This window comes from Parambassis ranga, chromosome 5 (genome assembly GCF_900634625.1).
Source record: "Parambassis ranga chromosome 5, fParRan2.1, whole genome shotgun sequence".
Classification (NCBI taxonomy): Eukaryota; Metazoa; Chordata; class Actinopteri; family Ambassidae; genus Parambassis; species Parambassis ranga.
In genome coordinates this window covers 28,139,823-28,159,905 of record NC_041026.1, presented here as the reverse complement: position 1 = coordinate 28,159,905, position 20,083 = coordinate 28,139,823, and the positions used below count along the sequence as shown (strand labels likewise).

The 20,083-nt window shown below is 40.8% G+C and overlaps 2 protein-coding genes across 7 annotated transcripts in view; both read right to left on the bottom strand.

The window, feature by feature from the left end:
* Positions 1–278: 278 nt before the first annotated feature.
* On the bottom strand, positions 279–8,661 carry acad9 (acyl-CoA dehydrogenase family, member 9). Its single transcript, XM_028406835.1, has 18 exons — positions 8,374–8,661; positions 8,088–8,181; positions 7,907–8,008; positions 7,269–7,375; positions 7,053–7,153; positions 6,551–6,629; positions 6,303–6,474; positions 6,154–6,227; positions 6,007–6,082; positions 5,863–5,933; positions 5,663–5,782; positions 5,459–5,587; positions 4,613–4,692; positions 4,240–4,366; positions 4,088–4,165; positions 2,706–2,834; positions 1,156–1,228; positions 279–855 (listed from the first exon to the last, which is right to left on the bottom strand). The coding sequence occupies exons 1-18, from the start codon at positions 8,554–8,556 to the stop codon at positions 755–757; spliced, it is 1,896 nt and encodes a 631-aa protein (XP_028262636.1). The 5' UTR covers positions 8,557–8,661; the 3' UTR covers positions 279–754.
* A 4,811-nt stretch (positions 8,662–13,472) lies between these two features.
* Positions 13,473–20,083, bottom strand: part of iqsec1b (IQ motif and Sec7 domain ArfGEF 1b) — a 134,997-nt gene continuing 128,386 nt past the window's right edge. For 5 of the 6 annotated variants that reach the window (XM_028405255.1, XM_028405261.1, XM_028405257.1 and 2 more), the window contains 7 exons: positions 19,520–19,549; positions 19,282–19,407; positions 19,086–19,185; positions 18,299–18,460; positions 18,043–18,219; positions 16,828–16,877; positions 13,473–14,808 (listed from right to left, as the gene is read on the bottom strand). In XM_028405255.1, coding sequence (XP_028261056.1) covers positions 14,263–14,808; positions 16,828–16,877; positions 18,043–18,219; positions 18,299–18,460; positions 19,086–19,185; positions 19,282–19,407; positions 19,520–19,549 — 1,191 coding nt within the window. In that variant the 3' untranslated portion in view covers positions 13,473–14,262. The remainder of the gene's footprint in view (positions 14,809–16,827; positions 16,878–18,042; positions 18,220–18,298; positions 18,461–19,085; positions 19,186–19,281; positions 19,408–19,519; positions 19,550–20,083) is intronic. The other variant, XM_028405260.1, reaches the window with a different exon arrangement.

Sequence of the window (20,083 nt, the reverse complement as noted above, 5' to 3'; positions counted from 1 at the left end):
TTTTAAGTAAAGTAAAAATCATAATGAAGGACCTTTATGATGTCAGGAAACATCCATATTTTTCTCATGCAAATTGTGTGTGTACGGCCGTTTACTCCTTTGATGCCACGGTTTTGTTTGACTGTGATAACCTTTGAACTTACAGGTGTTTTATGTTGCAGCCTATTCCTCAAGTGTCTGTAATGAACTTGGGTGAAGAAAAGAAGAGTGTGGCTTTTGCTCCAGGCTCCTGCATGGTCAGCAGCCTCAAAAGAACCGCCATTCCCAGACACACTCCGTCCAGCATGTGAGTTCAAGTTTTATTTTGGAAAAGGTCCACAATCGATATTTGTTACAGAAAATATCTTAAAAATGGTTTGTTCCATTATCTATAATGTTTATTAGGAGATTCGGTAAGAAGGGATCATTTCTGTATAAGCGCACCGCTCTGCAGCCTCTGACAGATGAGCAGCTTCACTTGAAACACGAAGATATTGGTTGTCCAGCTTCTATAGGTGCGTGCAACAGATCACTGCAGCACTAATAATAAAGAGCACTTTGGAAAGACCTTCATGTTGTGCCATCAAAAGGAGGAGCATGTATTATTTCTGAATGGCAATTAATAAAACTAACTATAAACATACAGTGTGGTAATTTAATGCCAAACAAAGTAAGCACTAATAGAAAAGTGAAGACAAATCATTAGGATGTTAAAGACGTGCCTATATTGTTCCGTTAGAGAACTAGAGTCAGTACTATGGTTGCAGGGGAGAGCTCAAAACGTTCTTTCTAGAGGGTGAGAGCAGATGTAGGCTCTGTTGTCCAAGACCTCCTTGGCGATCTTCTTGATGTTGGCATCAATGTTCTCAGGAGAGTCTGGAAAGCATTGAGAGGGGAATTACAAAAACGAGCTGCTTTTCATTTGTTAAGCACAAAACACAACACTCTCATCTGTCTGCATCATTGGTTAACTCTGGATTACATATAGGCCATTAAAAAAAACATGCAGTGTGTGAAAATGAAAAGCAGCGGGAGGTTTGAGTGTTGGTATGTGGGCTTTGGTGGGGAAATTCCGCAACACATGCAAGTCTTTTGTAGTGAGATGCTGTTTAAAAAAAAAAAGAAGAAGCAAAAAGCACAAGGCTGTTCTCAATTACTATTTTGTGTTGTACTTACTTTTTTGCAACTGAACCAACCAGTAATTGTTCTTGAAATAAGCCTCAGTGCAGAATGTGTTTGCGAGCAGCACCTGGAAAATGCAACAGTATAGAGGACTTTATCAGAACCTAGAAACACATTGGAAAAAAAACATTCATATAATCCATTGGAGGAAAGCTTGACAGCTAGTGAAATGGAATACGACTGCATGTACCATGATATTTATGCCTGTAGCACAGGGCTGCTCATCTGCAACACAAAGGAGGATAACACAAAGCATTCACCAGCTTCTTTAATGTCGTTCTGTAGAGATTTAGTTGTGCTCTACATCCCTGTTTCTGATTACACACAGGACTGTCCTACAGTGAGTGTTTACATTATGTCATCCTGTGTCCTCTGCCCTACATCTGCTCTCATGAAAGCTAAATCATTTCCCATGAACACAGACCACCAGAGCTTTAAGCTCTGATTTGTGAAGTCCACATAAAATAGAAAATTAGCTGCTAATAAACTTAACATGTTGTGAGATGCAGCGGCCTAATCTAATTACACAAATTAATATGTGTGATCTGATCATTTCACTAATTTTAATTGAGACGTTGCGACGAAGTGACAGGAGGATCAGATGCTGGGGTACTATGGCAATGTGTGGTTAAAGTTAGTAATTGGCGGGAGCAGCCAACTCTATTTAAAAAAGAAAAAAGAGCCACATCAATGCTTGTTACTTTAATTGGGACATGTTGCCACATGTGATATTGCTTCATTACATTCCAAAATAAAAGTCACATGGAACAGTGGCCCAGTTGTGTGTAATGACAAAGACTATATAAGGGGTCATTTGTTGCAAAAAAGACTTGCCGCTCTTGCAGCTGCATGCCATGTAAAATATTTCACTTTTACTTTGCATGGGTTCTCTTGTACTTTGAGGACTTAATCATCTGATTTTTTTGGGACAAATTTATGCAGAAATATAGAAAATCCTGCAGGGTTCACAAACTGTCAAGCATGCGTTGTATTTTTTCTTTTTTTTTAAGCCTCTTAGTTTCAATTTATTGTTATTTATTCAGAAAACGTTTAACAAGAACAGGCAGGGTGTAGCATGGTAGGACATGTGTCATCTCAACAGGCATCTTTTGACTTCTTGTTGTCCATGCTGTAGAGTGTTGTTACATTGTGTGTTAGTGACATCTGAATGCTTAGCTGGTGAAATGCTAAACTGTCCTATTGTTTCTTTGCTTGAGTGAAAACTAGCATTGAAAACTTGTCTCTCCTTTTACGTGACCAACCTTAAAATGGGATAATGTTGACCTGTGTTGGCTACTTACCTTCAGTTAATGTTAGAAACCTAAAAAAATTGCTAGACCAGGGCAGTAAGCAAAGCCATTTTAGAGGGGAGTTACAGGAATTATATGGTGATTGCGCCCTTGGCTGCAGTCAACATGTTGTGTTGCTCAGTCTATAAGGGCTAAGGATTTTACTTATCTCTGTGTGCCAAAACTTGACCCTTACTTTTTTTAAAAATCAATTAAAAGCAAATTTCACACTTGTAATGCACTTATTGAACACACCTCGTGGTTGTTATTCCTGAGGCCGATGCTCATGGAGCGGCTGGTCCGGGACAGAACAGCTGTCATGGCGTAGAGGTTGATCAGCACATCTGCTACTCTCTTCAAGATTAGCTGTTCATCCACAATGGTCTGAAAAAGGACAATTTTCAAATCATTAGTGATTGTTAAAGCTGCCTTTGCTGTAGTTTCTAGTTATTGTCATTCATTAGCAATGTATCAGATGGTGTCAGTAAAGATGCTTGATGGTAAAACTGTTTGGATGTTGCTCTTAAGTTGTGATGAATTACTTCCTGTGTTTGGAAACCATACAGACAGCAGAATTTGCTATGACTGAGACAATATATAAAACCTGTGGCGTCTCTGTTTGTTGCAGGTGATTGGATGAATCATTTGTCAGTCAGAGCTACCTTCAATGAATCAGATCAACAAATTAGAGAAGTAGAAACACACCAGGCCATAGAGGATCTTTAGTAGCATTTAGCATGTTTGTAGCAGCTGATGTTTTGCGTCATATTTGGTGGTGCCCATCTTTGGTGGACCCTATATGGCCTAGCATATCTAAAGATCCTTTTACAGTGACAGTGACAGTAGCATTTGTAAAGAGAATACAGTGGACTCCACTCCAATAGCAGACTTTTCAGTGCTCTCTGAAGATGCAGCTCCCTGATGTGAGACATGCATAATTTCACAATGTCACACCTAGCATCTACTTAAACAGATGCTGCAGATTTATTAGTGTACTCCTTAGTTTTTAAAGTTTCAAATTAATTCTATTGGGGAAAAAACAGCGGCTCACAATGAATCTGTGATAAATCCATGGTTGGATCCTTCACTAATGAGGAAAAGAACAGCACACTTCTTCGTGTACTACTTATAATAGATTGCTCAGCTCAACTGCTAACGCTCAACTTTTCCTCCTACTATCTCCACTCTGCCAGCAGAGGCACTGTCCATCACTGCAACAGTTTTGTCCTAATTCCTCAAAAATATTTCAAGTGTCAAGTCTTACACAAGCTGTTGACCATTAGAGAACTTTTTAACTTTGATGTAAGCAGTTTGAACTCCAAAGCAAATATTCCAGTCAGTGTGATGAAAGCCCTTCGAGAACACTTCTGATGGACTGGATCAAAATAGAGTCAAATGATACAGGAAACGAGGATTTGGAAAGTTGACCTGTTTCCAAAAGGCTTCTTTGAGAGAGCCGTGATTACAAAAGCACAGAAGAAAAGGAGGAGCAGCTGTCTGACAAACACTACCTTTTATTACCAAATTGCTCATATGTTCTCCTATTGCAGAAAAATTGGGATTTTATTGTAGGAATTGGAAACATTTGAGGAGGAAAATCCCACAGCTGTGTTTTTCAAGAATCAATCAAACAGTACCTTTCCATATCTGTACAGCAGACCCTCCACAGTGGATCCAAAGAAGTTGACATTCTCCTCTAACTTCTTTGCACTATCCTGAAAACAGCAGAAACAGTTTAGAATGCATTGAAAACAACTAGCGGATCTGAGGCTTAAGTGTGAGTGTTTACCTCCAAACTGGGATGTACCACGCCATCTTTGCCTGTCAGGCCGAGGTCTGCCACAGCTCCGAATGAGGCCTTGAGTTTCTTACCGACCATGGCCATAGTTACACCTATGTTTCCTTTCTTCATCTCTCTGGAGGCACAAGAATGGAATTTAAACAATTAAATAGGGCCATAAAGCAAGACAGTCTTAGTATAGTTTTCAACATTTCAGATGATCTTTCAATAGTATATAGAAATCCTATCGCTCCCAACAGACTGTAAATCACTTGTACACCAACTCATATCACACACACAGAGTTGTAGAGATGTGTTAAATTTTGTGGGAAAAAAACAATAACAAAATAGCCAATCCATCTATATCTTATCATATTCTTACTTCACTTTCCCTGTGAGGATTTTGCCAGCATACTGCATTCCAGTGAGAGCGATGTACATTCTCAGGATTTCATTGGTTCCCTGTAAACAAATATCAGACCTAGATTTACACTCACTATACTGACTGTGTGTGTCCATGCTGCTCAGGAAGAACACAAAGCAGGTATGAACAAAGAGGCCAGGCTGCCCTGTACAGAGAAAATCCAAAATTTATAAAAGTCAGAAAAATACAGATGACAAAACTAATAGTTGAGACTTTACTATGTAAAGTTATCTTGAGATAACATTCAGTATACATAAACCTAAACTGTTTCCCACCAACTGTATAGTTGTAGAGCTTGGATTCCAAAGTCAATTGTGCCACCTGCTGGACAATTAAAAAACAAAGGGATTTTAAATTTTAAACCACAAGAGAACCTTCTGAATCAATCTAAATCCAAATATGTAAATAGTTTTGGTCGCTGTGGATCACTGTGAAGAATACACTTGATGTATCCAATTGGTTTACTACCTTGGAGGGATGCAGCCCTTCCTTTTGGGGTACACCTAAAATTTGTAGTTCTTTGTAGTCCCTCTCCTCTGTCCTCTTGGACTTGTCATCAACACACAGTCCTGATGCACCCACTTCTGATAGTATGGGGGACGATGGTGCAGATCTGTGATGGCTCAATGAATAAGAGCAGCATATGTTTCCATGGGGATGTCTTTTTGTTCCATTAACACAAGGCCAAACCACTTTCTGAGACCTTCTACATGGATTCATTATACCTCATACCTCAAAATTAGATTAGTTGGAGAATGTGAACATTTAATATCCCTTTTGATGACTGGATAACCATCATTGTACCTCAAAGATAGGCAGGATGCGACAGTCTCTGACGTAGCGCTCGAATGGGTAGTTCTTGGTGTAACCCAGACCTCCGAGGACCTGAAGAGCCTCACTGACACAAATCCAGCCTCCTTCTGAGCTGAACACCTGATCAAAAGAAGCATAACATGAGCCATTCCTTTTCTACACCCTTTTAATAATAATGAGAAAAAGCTGTCCAACCTTGACCATGGCAGCCTCTAGGGAACAATCTGGAAGCCCTGGTCGATCCATCATCCCTGCCGTCAGGTACGCCATGCTCTCCATTACATAGGCATTCTTAGCCATGATTGCAAACTTCTCCTGAGGTGACACAAAATGCTTTTGTCACTTCTGAGAAGGATGAGTGGTTCCACTGAAAGAAAAAAAAAACTTCACTGTACCTGAATCATTCCAAATTCACTCAGGCTTTTGTTGAACTGCTTTCTGGTTGCAGCGTACTCGGATGTCAATTCTGCAGAAAGCAAGACAGAAAATGTCAATATAAAGAAAGAAGTTCCTTCTCTGTGAAAAAGGTGAGTTTTTACCTATCAGCTTTTTTATCATTCCAGCAGAGGAGCTGCCCATACTGAATCTCCCCGAGTTCAGGATGTTCATGGCAATCTGTCAGCAAAAAAAAAAATGTTTACAAAACCTCTCAATCATCATTGAATAATGTGGAAGATGTAGCTCACCTTGAATCCACCTCCTACTTCTCCTATTACATTCTCTACTGGCACTCGGACATTGTCATAAGACACCTCACAGGCTGAAAAAGACATAATGTTTCATCCAAAAAATACTTAAAATTCTATTCCAAACACAGTCTTGGTGAGAGGCTTACTATTGGAACCCCTGATGCCCAGTTTGTCCTCGGGCTTGCCGCTAGTGATGCCCCCAAATGCTCTCTCCACGATAAAAGCAGAAATCTTGTCTTTCTTCACACCGCCTACCTCCACCTCAGTCCTGGCAAACACTGTCATAATATCAGCCATGCCTCCGTTTGAAATCCAAATCTGATGACACAAATCAAAAGGTTTATTTGGTCTAAAGCTGGGTGAATGAAGAAGGACAAATATGATTCTCTTTCACCTTGGAGCCATTGATCAGGTAATGTTTCCCGTCTTCAGACAGGGTGGCTCGGGTCTGAATGGAGGCTGCGTCGCTCCCACTGTAACGATCAAACTGACTGTAAGCAAAGCTCATTCAACCAAGAGTGCTCTGACCGGTCAGAAAAGGTAAACTTATGACTGCACTATTTATTCATCGAGGGTGAGGTACACTTGCCACGTGCTTTATTACACACAGACAAACTTATACAACACACACATCCAGCCACTTATGCTACAACGTACTACAAAGTATGTTTTAAAGGTGTAGGTATGACTTTAGATCACATTTGGAATTTGAATATAAAGAACACATTTTTTGGGACCACACGGAGGTGACAAGGTAAACATCGCCATGTTTGATTACAGGATAATGCCACAGGTCATAAACAGTGTATGAGAGCTCTAGTCCATTACATAAAATGTCTGCTAGTGAACAGCTGCAGACTACAAATGAGACATAGTTGTGGATTCGGTGTGTTTACCTTCCAGGCTCTGTCAAACAGAAAGCTGCGATGTGTTCTCCTGAGGCTAGTTTAGGCAGATACTTCTGCTTCTGAGCTTCATTCCCTGCGATAAGAATCCCCTGAAACCCCACACAGCTGTTAGCACAACTTTTTTTTGGACACATGGTGACATTTTCCTTTAGTGTATCCACATAACAGGCAAAACAAAAATATCCACAACTATTTTAATGTTACCTTGAGTCCAATGGCTTGATGTGCAGCCAGTGTTACAGCTATCGAACCATCTAACGAGATGATCTCAGCCAGCCGGGCATACATGGTGTTGGACAATCCGAGACCTCCTAGAATTAAAAAAAAATGTTCATGTGTATAAATAGAAATATACAGAGACGTGATTGTAAACACAGAAATTGGCTAACATCGGTTTTGCTCATTGCATTAGACATGATCCATTTTTGTGATAAGAACACAACTACAGATATAACTACATTAAAATCACACAATAATACATACAGATACAAAACCATAATGCAAAATACATCTGCGGCCAACTTTACACTTGAAGAAAAATCACAACATCTGCTTTTTACATTATTGTCTTGCAAATGTTTCTCACTGTTGGCCAGGGACTTTGATATATGTTAAATAATATTGTAAATACCTAATATTTGGAAATGGAATTAAGTAATAAATACATATGTAGGTAGATAGCCTACAGAGCTTGTGATTGATAACTGACTCTAGTTTAGATTGGATGATGTTTCATGCTTCAGCTACCATTCTTCACATTACTGACTGAAGAACATGTTTAGTACGACCTGATTTAGAAACATAAAGCCACACGCAGACAATCCAGGTCACAGTTATCTTACCATACTCCTCAGGAATCATGATTCCAAACAGACCCAGCTCCTTCAGCCCATTCAGAGTCTCTGGAGGGATTTTGGCTTCTTGATCAATCTTCGCTGAGTCAACTGATAAAGAAACATATAGTTGATTCACCACACAGGCGATAATTTGAGAATGATGATTGACAAGTAACTCATCTCTCACCTTCCTCACAGAAGAATTTCTCCACTGGTGCCACGAACTGCCTGATCTCCTCCAGCTCTTCATTGCTAATTTCTGGATAAGGGAAGACCTCATTCTGGAGGACAAGAGGGTCATTTGGAACACAAATCATGTTAACGCCACCTTACATGCGTGATAAAACAACTGGATATTGAAGGCATGACAAACTACAACGTTAGATATTTTTTAAGAAATGACAAACTAGAACGCTAGCTAACTTCAAAAGGAACAAATTACGACATTTATACTGGCACGCCCGCGGTCTTACCTTGTTTACCTGACCGAGGAACAAATCTTTAGCATAAACGAGGTTTCTTGAATGAGTTCTAAAGCTCCTCCGTTGCTGAAGAAGTACCGCTTCTCTTCCGACATGCCTCGCATTAGAGGTAACTAGCCGCTTCCCGGTCCTAAAACTTTTAGAAAGGGAAATTAATCTGTTTACGTTCATCATTCTCTTCAGTAAAATCCCTATTTCATATAACCCATGGGTGAACTACAGCTTTCATAAACACAGCCGAGGTGAACCTTTCACCCGATTCCGTCTCAACTTGATGACGTCCACTGCTAGGTTAAGGACGCCTTCAGGGTTCCTCGTAAACTTTACTTTCGCAGTAACACGTACATAAACCTGTATAAGCTTTGCCAAACGTCCTAGAAACATACAAAACAATAAATGACATCAACTGAACTCTATTTGGAAAATAAACGAATTGTTTATTTGCACATTTGATGTGATTAACGTTTCGAGTCTGAAAAGCCTACAATATATTTTAATTAATGAAATCTTCGAATATGTGCAAAGTTGTAGATGTAAAATCTCCGACAGCACATCAACACACCATAACAATACTGCAATGAGTCCAGGGGATGGCGCTATGTGCAAAGAAGAAACTAGGAAACTACATTAAAAAAATAATAAAGAAACTTCTTATAGAAAAAAAATTTATTGGTACGTCTGATATCAACAGGTATTTTTTAAACAAAAGGAAAACAGAATAGATAAAACTTTCAACAAACTGCTGATTGTATCTGAATGTTGCTATACTTGTATAATGCAAAGCATTCTTTGCTGGCAGAGGAAATGATGCTCTGTGTTTCTCCCGCTCCCTCCCTGCTGCATGATGACGTTGCCTTGCTGACACTGAGGATGTGGCCCTCAAAGCTCAGCTCTATTTTTAGGTCCAACCTCAAGGGCCGGACAGACAAACAGGGCAAACTGTCACTCAGACCACCTGCCTCAGTCAGGCAGCCAACCAAGACACGCTGATTCGAGCAAGACTCTGACCTTCATTAGTAGCAACTTTCAGAGGATGTTGTTTAGGCTGCCATACTGTCCCCACTGGGTTATATGCTGTTGGATAGCTGAACAGGGAGTACATCGCGGACATGTGTGCATTGCTTATGGGCAGGACTGTGTAGCTGCTGAGGACACAGATGTCATGTTAGCATTGTCTGAGGGAGTGTGGGGATTTTAAAGGGAAACTCCACCAAGTTTGCACATAAAGGTCAAAGTCGTCGTCATACGACATATTCACCCTGTTCTAATGAACCCAAATGAGGTCATCATGGGAGACTATATATTTCCAGGACACCTACTGTTGCAAAATGTTGGTGGGGGGTTTCAAAGAGAAGAAGAGAATCCTCTAATGACCTGAGTTTCACACAGATGAGGGTTGCTATATAACAAATGCAATATGAGTTTAAGGCAACATAAAAATGTGATTGGGGGAACTTTTAAGGTGATGGACTCTGGGACCACCCTTTCTTTAGTACACCTTTCAAATGTGATGGTTTAGCCGTCAAATGTGCAGTTTGTTTGATCCATGGACTTTAAGACCACTTTCTAACACCTCTACCGCTTGAGTGTATAAAATTGGTTCTATTAGCTTCTAGGAATAACTGTCTCAGTGTCTTTGATGGGCAGGAAAGACTTCTAAAACAACTAAAAGGCTAGTACAAGTTTGTAGGACCACATATCTTGTGTATATTAAATTGTGCATGATTTTAGAAACAGCTGAGGTAGAAAAAAACCTATAAGAACATTCCAAGGACCACTTTAAAGGCAAGTGTGGCCCCAAGAATCTAGAACTGCTGATGCAGCACTACTGCATGGGCTGTTGTAAAAGCTTTTTTGGAAGATTTGAGTGACCACTTTTGATAACAATGGGGATACTTCTGGTACTAAAGGGAGGGATGCTAAGAATTTAAGATGATTATGGACCCATTTAGTGGGGGGGGGGGTATGTGTATGTGACTGTGAGAGATTGAAACTAGGAACAGGCGGTGCCCAGTGATGAAAAATGAAAAAATTGAATAATAACACTTCAGGATTATTGACACATATACTTAATAAATGTGAGTCACTATTTTCCTTAACACCTGCTGATTAAAATACCTCCTATGGGGTATGATTTTAGCCTGTTAGCATTGTTAGCAGTTGACAGCTTTTTTTTGACAAGCAAAAAACAAACGTGCATTAGACATATTACATAAATGTAGAGTGGTGTAACCTACATGGAGACATTTTACAGTTATTAGCACTACTGTGTGATTGTCATTGATTTGTTGAATACATAGAGACAAAGAAGACGTTCAGTTTTTACAGTATATTGTTTTATTTTGCGTTCTCAACATAGTCACAGTACTAGTTTTACATTAATAAGGGTTTTCGTCTATTTAGAAACAGAATGCATAATAAAATAAGAGCACTCCGCCCATCCCTTTGACTTCAAAAGTGGGCTGTGAGTGTGAGAAAACAGGAGCGTCTCAGGAAATAAGTCAGAAGCCGTGTGTAACAGTTGGCTGTAGATCCTATGATAATTGATTCCTGTCAGAGACAGAGAGAAGCAGTTTGATGATTATGTAAAGATCAGAGGGGAGCAGGAATGCACCTTCAATGTAACTGCAGACACTGAGTAGTTATAATCATCATAATAATTATTATTATTATTATTTACAGACTATTTACATAATGTTTCTCATTCTTTTACTACCCGCACACACTTTTTAAAACATTTCCTCCTCCCTCTGCACTTTATTAAATTCCATGAGATTTCCTCAGATGCTATTTACACTCAGCATGATGCTGCCATTTCTTTATTACTGTACAGTGGGGAAAAAGAGGTGAAATGCATGCCGGAGAAGAATGACACAACTTTAAAAATTAAAAAAAAAGACACACTAGCAGGCGTTGGTCAGAAAAGAAATTGAAGCTAAGTTGAAGGTTAAGCACACTGCTTGATAGACGAACAGATAAAAAAAGAAAGAAAAAAGAAATGGTAGGCATCAATGGCATGCAACAAAGCACCTCACATGGAGTCTGGGCAAGTTGTGGCTGATTATCAACAGGCTACTAAAGATTTCCTTTTCTTGGCTGCTGCTGCAGGTCTGAAGACAGAATTGGTGATGTGTTGTGGCAGACTGATTCAATTTGGTCCCCGATATATTTGATATTGATTCCAAATGTAATGAGCAACATTGGCACCTTCCAACTACGCTGATTTGAAGCTGTACATTTCACAGACCACAAATATTAGATTCTAGAATAACCTATGTGAAGTACGGAAATATGTATTTAGGTTGTAATTAAGGGATAATAAATGCTTTATACTTCAGTAATACACCATCGGTAGCGACAACATTTGGGTTAACAGGTTTCTGTTTGGAGGTTTTAAAGAACGTGTGCAGAGCCAATTAGATCTTCACATCAAACAAACTTTTGAGACATAAAGACACATAGAAGTGCAATTCCTTGAGTGGCCACTTGGTGGTGGCTCCAGAAGTGATCCAATTCCAACAGATCTATAGATCTGTGCTCCATCTCTTCATATGTTGAGTTAAATTGACTCAGATGCTGTCAATATGGCGACCACTAGCAATTCAATCACTGATCTTCAAACTGCTCTTCAGAAACTAATGAGAAGGGAGGTGATTAATTTTTATTATTATATTATGTGAATATGCCATTCACAATGACAGAAGGAATTTGTGATATTTTAATATATTTTTCTGTTTTATTTTAACAATTTTTCGAAGAGATACAGTAGAGATTAATTATTATTTATGACTAGAGTGGAAAAGAACATCAGCAATTTCCTTTAGTACCTGCTGAGTATACTAAACAGGAGGCCTACTTATATAAACATGGCTCCACAGCGCTACTAGTGGTCAGAAAGTCCCCAAAGCTCCTTTAATTTCTGGATATTAAGACTTCTGCTGATGATAAATGCAAACAGAGTTTAAATTTTGTCAACCCAAAAGTTATCATATTGATAGTTTACTAATATAAAAAGCATTAGTTTAGCATTTATTGGATTAGTTAGAGTGAACCCTGTACTAAGAGTGGCTCATTTTTTGAGTAGTATGTACTTGAAAACAGTAACCACTAACAAAAGGTGAAGATTTTAAATATTCATTTATCATTTCAGATGACACACAAATTTTCTTTTGCTGGCAAATAACTTGCTCTTGTGGTTCAGCAAAACATACAAATTTGGTTATTGTCTGGAGTGACACACACACACACATAGATAGCTGACTTCAGTTAGCGCTAAGTCAGGACTATTCTACCAGTCATTTTAACACTGATATTTGGGAATACACAATAGTTTGAAAAATATCTGTTACATGCAGTTATTACTTTACATTCTGTATCAGTGTGAAGGGTCCAGTCCTTCCAAATCCATGTGGATACCTGCACTTCACTGAAAACACTGAGGATAAATGACAAAGGATGCTGAAGGGGAGGGGGACAAACAAAGGACAAAACTAAACCAGATTGTTTTTAAACAATAAAGCAAATACATATTGCACAAGTAAAGAAAGAAAGCATCTCATAGTCTTTAGATACAGACTAACTTCTGCCATTGATATTGACTAAATAGAACAAGTGCTGTGTCTGTCACATCCAACAGAAAATATGCTCCAACACACCACCAGCCCCACTGCCTCCACACACACACACGCAGTGCTTGGGGTATACAACTGTACAAGCACGCCATCCCATAATATGTCAGAAAGATGATTGATATAAAACTGCCATTGGTGGTGATGGAAGCACTAGGCTGCCACCACAGAATGATAATTATTGATTTTTTTTGTATTCTACTTTCCAGGGAGTAAACGCACGGTGACACTCAGCCAGCTGAGAGCTTCCACAGCAGGACAGATCACGTCGCTGTTCTTCACTGTCACACACAAAAAACAAACCTCTTCCTCATCCTGCACACGGAGAATCCTACCGAGGTTTGCGGTAAGATACACATTGTTTACTAAAAAAATAGTTTAAAAAAATAAAAGGAGTGCGGGCTAGCAGCCTGTACTTAAGGGCGGACATTCAGAGGAATCTGTTTGCTCGCTGTAGCTTCCTTTTTGTTTTTTTTTTGTTTGTTTTTTGTTTTGTGTGTTTTTTTGTTTTTTTTTTCCAGAGCGGGACCCCCAAAGAAACCGAAGAAAAGTGCAGTGGATGAGACTGTGAGGGGGCGGGGCCGGCGGCATGGCGGCACCTGCACAGTCTTCAACTGAGTTCTAACTCAAAGGCAACCATTTACAGTAGTACTCCTGCCTAGCTAATGAAAGCCTTCATCGGTTTCTTAACAGTGAAAGTACGCACCTATGTGCAAGTATAATACTGAAAGTTTGAATTGATGTAGCGGTAAGAATAATAATTCTAATAATAAGAGTTGATATTATTATTTTACAAAACTTACTATGCACAATATACATAAAGCAATTTCTGTGATTAAATCAGTAAATGCTTCAATAATTGGCACATTTATCACTGCTAACAGAGATATCACAGTGAGCTACCGCTACATCAAATACAGCTAACTGCTGAGTCCACCCTCTCACTGGAATAAACCACTTTGTAGAGTACTATTTACTTCTTCTGTAGAACACTAGTAAGCGAGATATTTGTTCCTTTATGTACTGAGTAGAAACAGTAGTTATGGTCTTTGTGCATGCTCTTTCGTCTGTTGCTCTCGAGCAGACAGATGTGAAATAAAATAACAGGAGAAGAAACTGCCCCCAAAAATAAAAAAAACAGGCAGGCACAGGATGTCATCTGGCTTCACATAACCAGACCAGCGATGCACAGTGCGACCGTCTTATCACTCTCAGAGGAAAAACAAAACTGTCAGTCAGAGCGCCGGCGTCCTCACACCACTGTGCTGATGCCGCTGTGCTTGGGCTTGGTGCTGCTTTGACCCTGGGAGGGTGGTGGCGGAGGGCCGTGGTGGTGCGGGCCATGAGCAGAGTGTGAGGAGTGTGCCGGGTGGCTGCCGTGGCCATGCTGTGTGTGAGGGTGAGGCGGGTAGGGCTGCTGCTGCCCGTGAGACGGGGGAGGGTGGTACTGGTGAGGGGGGTGCTGTAGGTGGGCCGGAGGGTGGTAGTGGTGGTGGTGATGATAAGGCGGGGGGTTCTGGGTCATGTGGCAGAACTGGGCGTGGTGCGGGTGCATGGGGACAGGCGTGTCCGTCTCCACGCGGGCCGTGTGGTGCAGGTTGGCTGGGTGAGGGGTGTGGGAGATGAGGGTGGGGTGCCCTGGCTGAGGGGTGGGGCTTGGGGACTTGACCCGCCTGGTGCCGAACAAAGATCCGAGCAGGGAGGAGGAGTTGGGCAGGGACTGGCCGCTGTGGCGGGACGGGCAGTCTCTGCTGGAGGGGGGTCTTCGGCGCATGTGAGGACTGCTAATGATGGAGCCCTGTAAGAGAGAAGGCGGTCAGCTCACAGAAACAAAGGGCAGAGAAACATTCTAACAGTGCGCAGCAGCAGCTCCAGCTGTGGAGAATCTCCTATGATTGCTTGTGTTGCCTTGTGGAAAAAAAGTGTCTCCATATCCTTTTCCAGTCGGCTGCCTTTGTTTGTCTATCCATGCTAACATCTCATGGTCCACTCTCTCTAAATGATCTGCAGGCTCGGATTGCTGAGCCTGTCAGGGCCTGAGGTATCTACGCCGTCATCAGCAGACAAAAAGCTTCAGACTCTCTCTGACTGCAGATACTGTTCCTGTCTAGTATATCTGGTTTCCAAGGCTACAGTGTTCCTCTTTAACTTCCACATGGCTTCTTCACCAGGCATGGAGAGAAGCTGTATTCAGGTTGGCAGACTTAGTTCAGGCATTGTGTTTTTAGATTTCCACTCAGCAAGACAAACAAAAAAATCATACTTTTTTTAAATGAGGACTCAAAGCAGAGCAACACAGACTGATATATAAATACAGAGCACTCAACACAAAAGAAATGAAGCAGATCTTCCAAAGGCATGCACAGCATGCAATAGGAACACTGATCAAGGATGACAATCCAGAATAGCTATAGCTATCTTTTTTTAATTCATTTGTGTACAGATAGGGTTTCAATTGTGCGCTTATTCACGTTGCATCTCTTGATGCATACATCTTTAACCCTGGCTGTATATTAAAGGCTCCCAAAAATCATATCATACCATGTGTGACTAAACTGATTAATTGTAAAGCTAACAAGCTGGTTTAAAATGAGCTCTGTGCACAGAGCAAGGCCTTGCAAACTCTTTGCAAAGATACATACACAGCCACTTTCACACACATATGTGTGTGTGTGTGTGTGTGTGTGTGTATGTTCGGGAGTGTACGTGGAGCTCCCAGAGACATCCCCACATCCACAGGGAAAAAAAACATGCAAATACAGCACAGCCAGAACCTTTCTGCTACAAGGGGGTGGCCTCATGGTGCAGTAAACAGTAATGCAATCAAGTTATTAGACTTTAAACTGACAGGAAAAAAAAGAACAAACTGAAAGAAAAGCAAAAAAATTAACGTTTCATCAAAGCCTGATGACACGCTGTATGCTGTATTTATACAGTGTTGTTTGTAGCTGCTTATTAACAAACATTGGTACTGGAAAATGAAAAATAGATAAAGTTCAGACTTAACTCTATGTGCAGAGAGAGTCATAAAATAGGAGCTCTGAAGCTTAGCCTTATTTGGTGATGAGGTATGTTTGGGCAAAGAGTAATGAAGAGTGAAAACATGAATGTTGGCCATCTTTGGTCTGAGCTGTTTACTCTTAAACATATGATACATATCAAGTGTAACATTTTGATATAACTTCAGTTAAGTATTTTTGCATAGACAAATGCTGGCGTTCTTTTCTTCCTAGCATGCTATACTTTGATGAACAACAAATGGTGTCAGTCGGTTGACTGTGGCTAAGAGGGCACATCACACTAAAAACTATTTACAGGGTATTTGTTGTTTCTATCTGTAGCAGAGAAGAAAAAAGCAGTATTTCCATCAGTGGTGCAAAGTTAAAACAGAAATACCAGAGTACAGTTACAGAATAAATACACAGCATACCACAGTTGAGTACTGTGTGTTGAGTACTGTAAAAAAAAAAAGGATCAGGGGTCGGTGAAAGGAAGTGGTGTGAGCTCAACTCTTCTAACTGTGTGAGCATGCAGCACACTGATTGTGTAATAAAAAGGGCAGAATTTAGAAAACTCAAAGGCAGCCATAACACTAATGTGTTATCAGTAGCGTCATGCTGTGTGCATGAAGGGTTATAAAGCACAGCATCATTCCCATTCAGCCCCAATGCATGCACGGCGACCGAGGTGCTCACAACAAAGAAACACCACCAAAACAGAAAAGAACACTGCAAAGAAACAGTAAAACAGAGACTAGTGTTCACAGTGAACAACATAAAGTCGGAGGACAGCTCAGCATCAGTTGCGTCCTACTTACTTCCATATTGCTGTCTAGTGATCCTGCACTGCTGCGTCTCCCACGCTTGCCTGCCCAGGACATGTGACATGACAAATTAGACAATGTGGAGGTGCACATATCCCTTTTGTCTGCTATGGGAGGATGCTATCACACTAAGGTGGCTAGCTTGCTAGCAGCAACTCTCTGTATATTAGGGAGGCGAGTGAGGACTGAGGAAGGACACAGGTCACTGCTTTAAAAACAAGGTCAGCCTCTTATTTCTTTGGGTGTCTACACAGCAACCTGAGGCACTGCTGGCAGGACACATTCCCATCACTGTTATCTGGCTGCATTAAAGGGACACTACACCTATTTAATATTTTACAACTGCTAACATGAAAGTTTACAAAGGGACAGATTAAAAAAATGACTATAAAACTGAAGCATCAAAGGCCAGGACATCATAAATTGTAACTCTCATAAACACAGGATCCTACATTTCCTATAAAGTATCTGCTTTCTAGTGCCTTTAAAACTCCAACAACTATCTACAAAAGTTTAAGATAGAAAATTGAACCCACCATAACCAAAATAATATAACCCAAATAATTTATGACATCATTAGGATTATGAAAAAAGTTTTCCTTTAAAGTTTCAAAATGAACCATCATTAATAGAAAATACACTCCCAATGGTCTAGCCTTTTTGGGCTGGAATGGGTTTCAAATTATTTATAAAACACACATCACAAACAAGCAGCTCACTTCATTTTGATGCTGCTTCCTTTGTCCAAACCTGCTGTTGAGGTCATTGAGTGTGTTTGTGCAGAGCGGCTCTGCAGCACGCAGGCTCCTCTCTGCACCCTGCCTAAACCGGCGGCGTAACATTAATTCCTCTTACCGCTAAGACGCTCAAATTGATCGCAGCGACCTACATAGCACTGCCTCCTCTCTCTTTCTCTCTCTCTCTCTGCCCCCACCCCTCACTGGTGATGCAGGATTATTAGTTGATAGCCACTAGTAAATTACACCTGGACCCATTAGCAAACACGCCTATCTCTGCATCCTGAGATGGCAGGTCAGTTGCTGTGGCGACCACACAAATCAGTACTGCCCAGCTTCTTCCAAGTATCCAAATCAATTAACATCCAACAGGAGTAAATAGTATCATGCCAGCATTCAGCTCGGGTATGTGCTCTACTCTGCCTAGCAGAGGGGTAAGACACTATGGTACCATGGCAACCACTGACTTTACCTGCATCTGAGAGATCACGCAGGGAGCTGCTGAGGGCGCTCCTCTTCAGACCTTCACCGATGGCGTAGCTGTCATCGAGGCTGGCTCTGCTCAGGTTGCCGTTTCCCGTGTCCTTCTTTAACCCTGAAACCTGGGACATGCTGGCCCTCACCACGCCCTTCTGTTTTTCTAGCTCAGCTGTACAGGGGGACAGTTCCCATCATTAATAATAATCCAAACTTCTCTATTTGTGATGGGAAACTGGCTGGAAACTCACATTCTATCCGATACTTCTCCATCTCTTGGACTTCTGCAATAGATTCTCGCAAATCGTCAGTGAACTTTTTGCGGTCCTGAGGGTTGGGTGCGTTGAAGTTGATGAGGACTTTGATGTCCGCTCCAGGAATGGCTGAGGTCAGGCGGACTCCATTGGGATAATCTTAAGGGACATTACACAAACACTTCAAAACAGGTTTACAAAGCAAAGCTACAATTAAGGGAGTCTATGAAACAAATTGACACAAACAACTACATTACTTGCAAGGTTGTTGTAGTATGAACGTTCCCTTCCAATTTAAGATAAGAGGGCTTAAATATCTTAAAGACATTAGGTTGGGTAGCAGGAACCTTTGGGCTGATTTAGGACCTCCCACACCTTTGTGCATAAAACTTTCTCTCATTCAGACTTCTATTAGGGTCATTTTTTTAGGAACTTCTGAGCAGTCTTGAAAAACTGTGGGCTGGTGCTTGACTCTAAATGGTTACACCTAATCTTACTACTTCTTTCCAGGTAAACTTTGAGGTATATAAAAGACACATTACATTTTTAGGACACCAAAAGGAGACACATGGATGCTACTCTGAAAAAAAAATGGAAAACAGGCTGCAGCTATTCCTCCTTCCTACCCCCACTCTAGTAGTTTCTGTCCAAGCAGTTGAACTGAAAAACATTTAATTGTGGGCTTTGGACATGGAGCAACATGCAGAGGAAGTCCTGAAATGATGAAGTCTAGGCCTTAGTACTTATACAATTTGAGACATCCACTTATACTAATGGCACTTACACTGATTCTCAAAAAGCAGCACTTGCATGCCGTAAAGTGAGAAAGACTGTCGAAAACTGTACGTTACAGAGTTCTTCTTCTTCTGGAAAATTTTTGTAACCTGCAAAATAAATAAATAAGTGTTTAGACTTGTGGTCACGCAACTCGTGGTGTGTTGTGTGGTCACTGTGCACGAAGACTTAATGTTAACCCGTACCACTAGCAGGTCATTGAAGAGGAAGATCTCCCTCTGGTGCAGACCCAACTTCTGTGGTTTGTTGGGGTCGGGCACTTCAAATAGTCTGCAGTAACAGACCAGCCTGCGGTGGGGTAAGGATAACACCTGCACACACAATACAGCAACATATATGAGTCGATGTCATGGTCCTTTCAAACATCTGATCCATAAAGCCTTGGGGGACGCTAAGATGTAGGTAACTGAAAATAATACTTACACAGCCGAGGCCATGATGTAAAGAGCCAATCTAAGGAGTAAGAGAGACATTTTACAGAGATCAGTGAACACATCTGGCAACATTTATGATATATAAGGGACATTATAAGTAACATTCAACATGAAATATGGGCCAGTTTAAAGTCAGGGAACAACTTTGATGGATCAAAGAGCAAACATACATGTGTCCTTCACAGCCTGTTTTTTTTTTTAATTCCAGTTTGTGTCAACTGCAATGATCATGACATCGTCAAGAAAAGAGTCAGTTTGATGAAAGAGCGCTGGGGGCCGGGCAGTTTATTTCATTTTTTATTATTATAGAGCATGTCAGCTAGCACTTTTCTGTGGCTGCCACTCAGGCCAGAAGACATATTACAGTCATTCAGCATGAAGGTTCCCAGCTCAGAGGAATAGATGCGTCACAGTGGAGAAAGTGGGTTTAGGTACGGAATGCTTTTTCATTGGCCATGAATAATCCAGTGCTGTCTGTGGCGGCCTACAGTCACATTAGGTAATTCAGTTTTGAATACTCTTGCTCCATTCAGCTCTCGAATGGCAGGTGAAA

Coding starts and splice junctions, on each gene's coding strand:
- acad9 (XM_028406835.1), bottom strand. CDS start 8,556: ATGATGAACGTAAACAGATTAATTTCCCTTTCTAAAAGTTTTAGGACC. Junction 6,228..6,302: donor GGGCATCAGGGGTTCCAATA/GTAAGCCTCTCA, acceptor TGTCTTTTTCAG/CCTGTGAGGTGTCTTATGAC. Junction 5,934..6,006: donor AATGATAAAAAAGCTGATAG/GTAAAAACTCAC, acceptor TGCTTTCTGCAG/AATTGACATCCGAGTACGCT.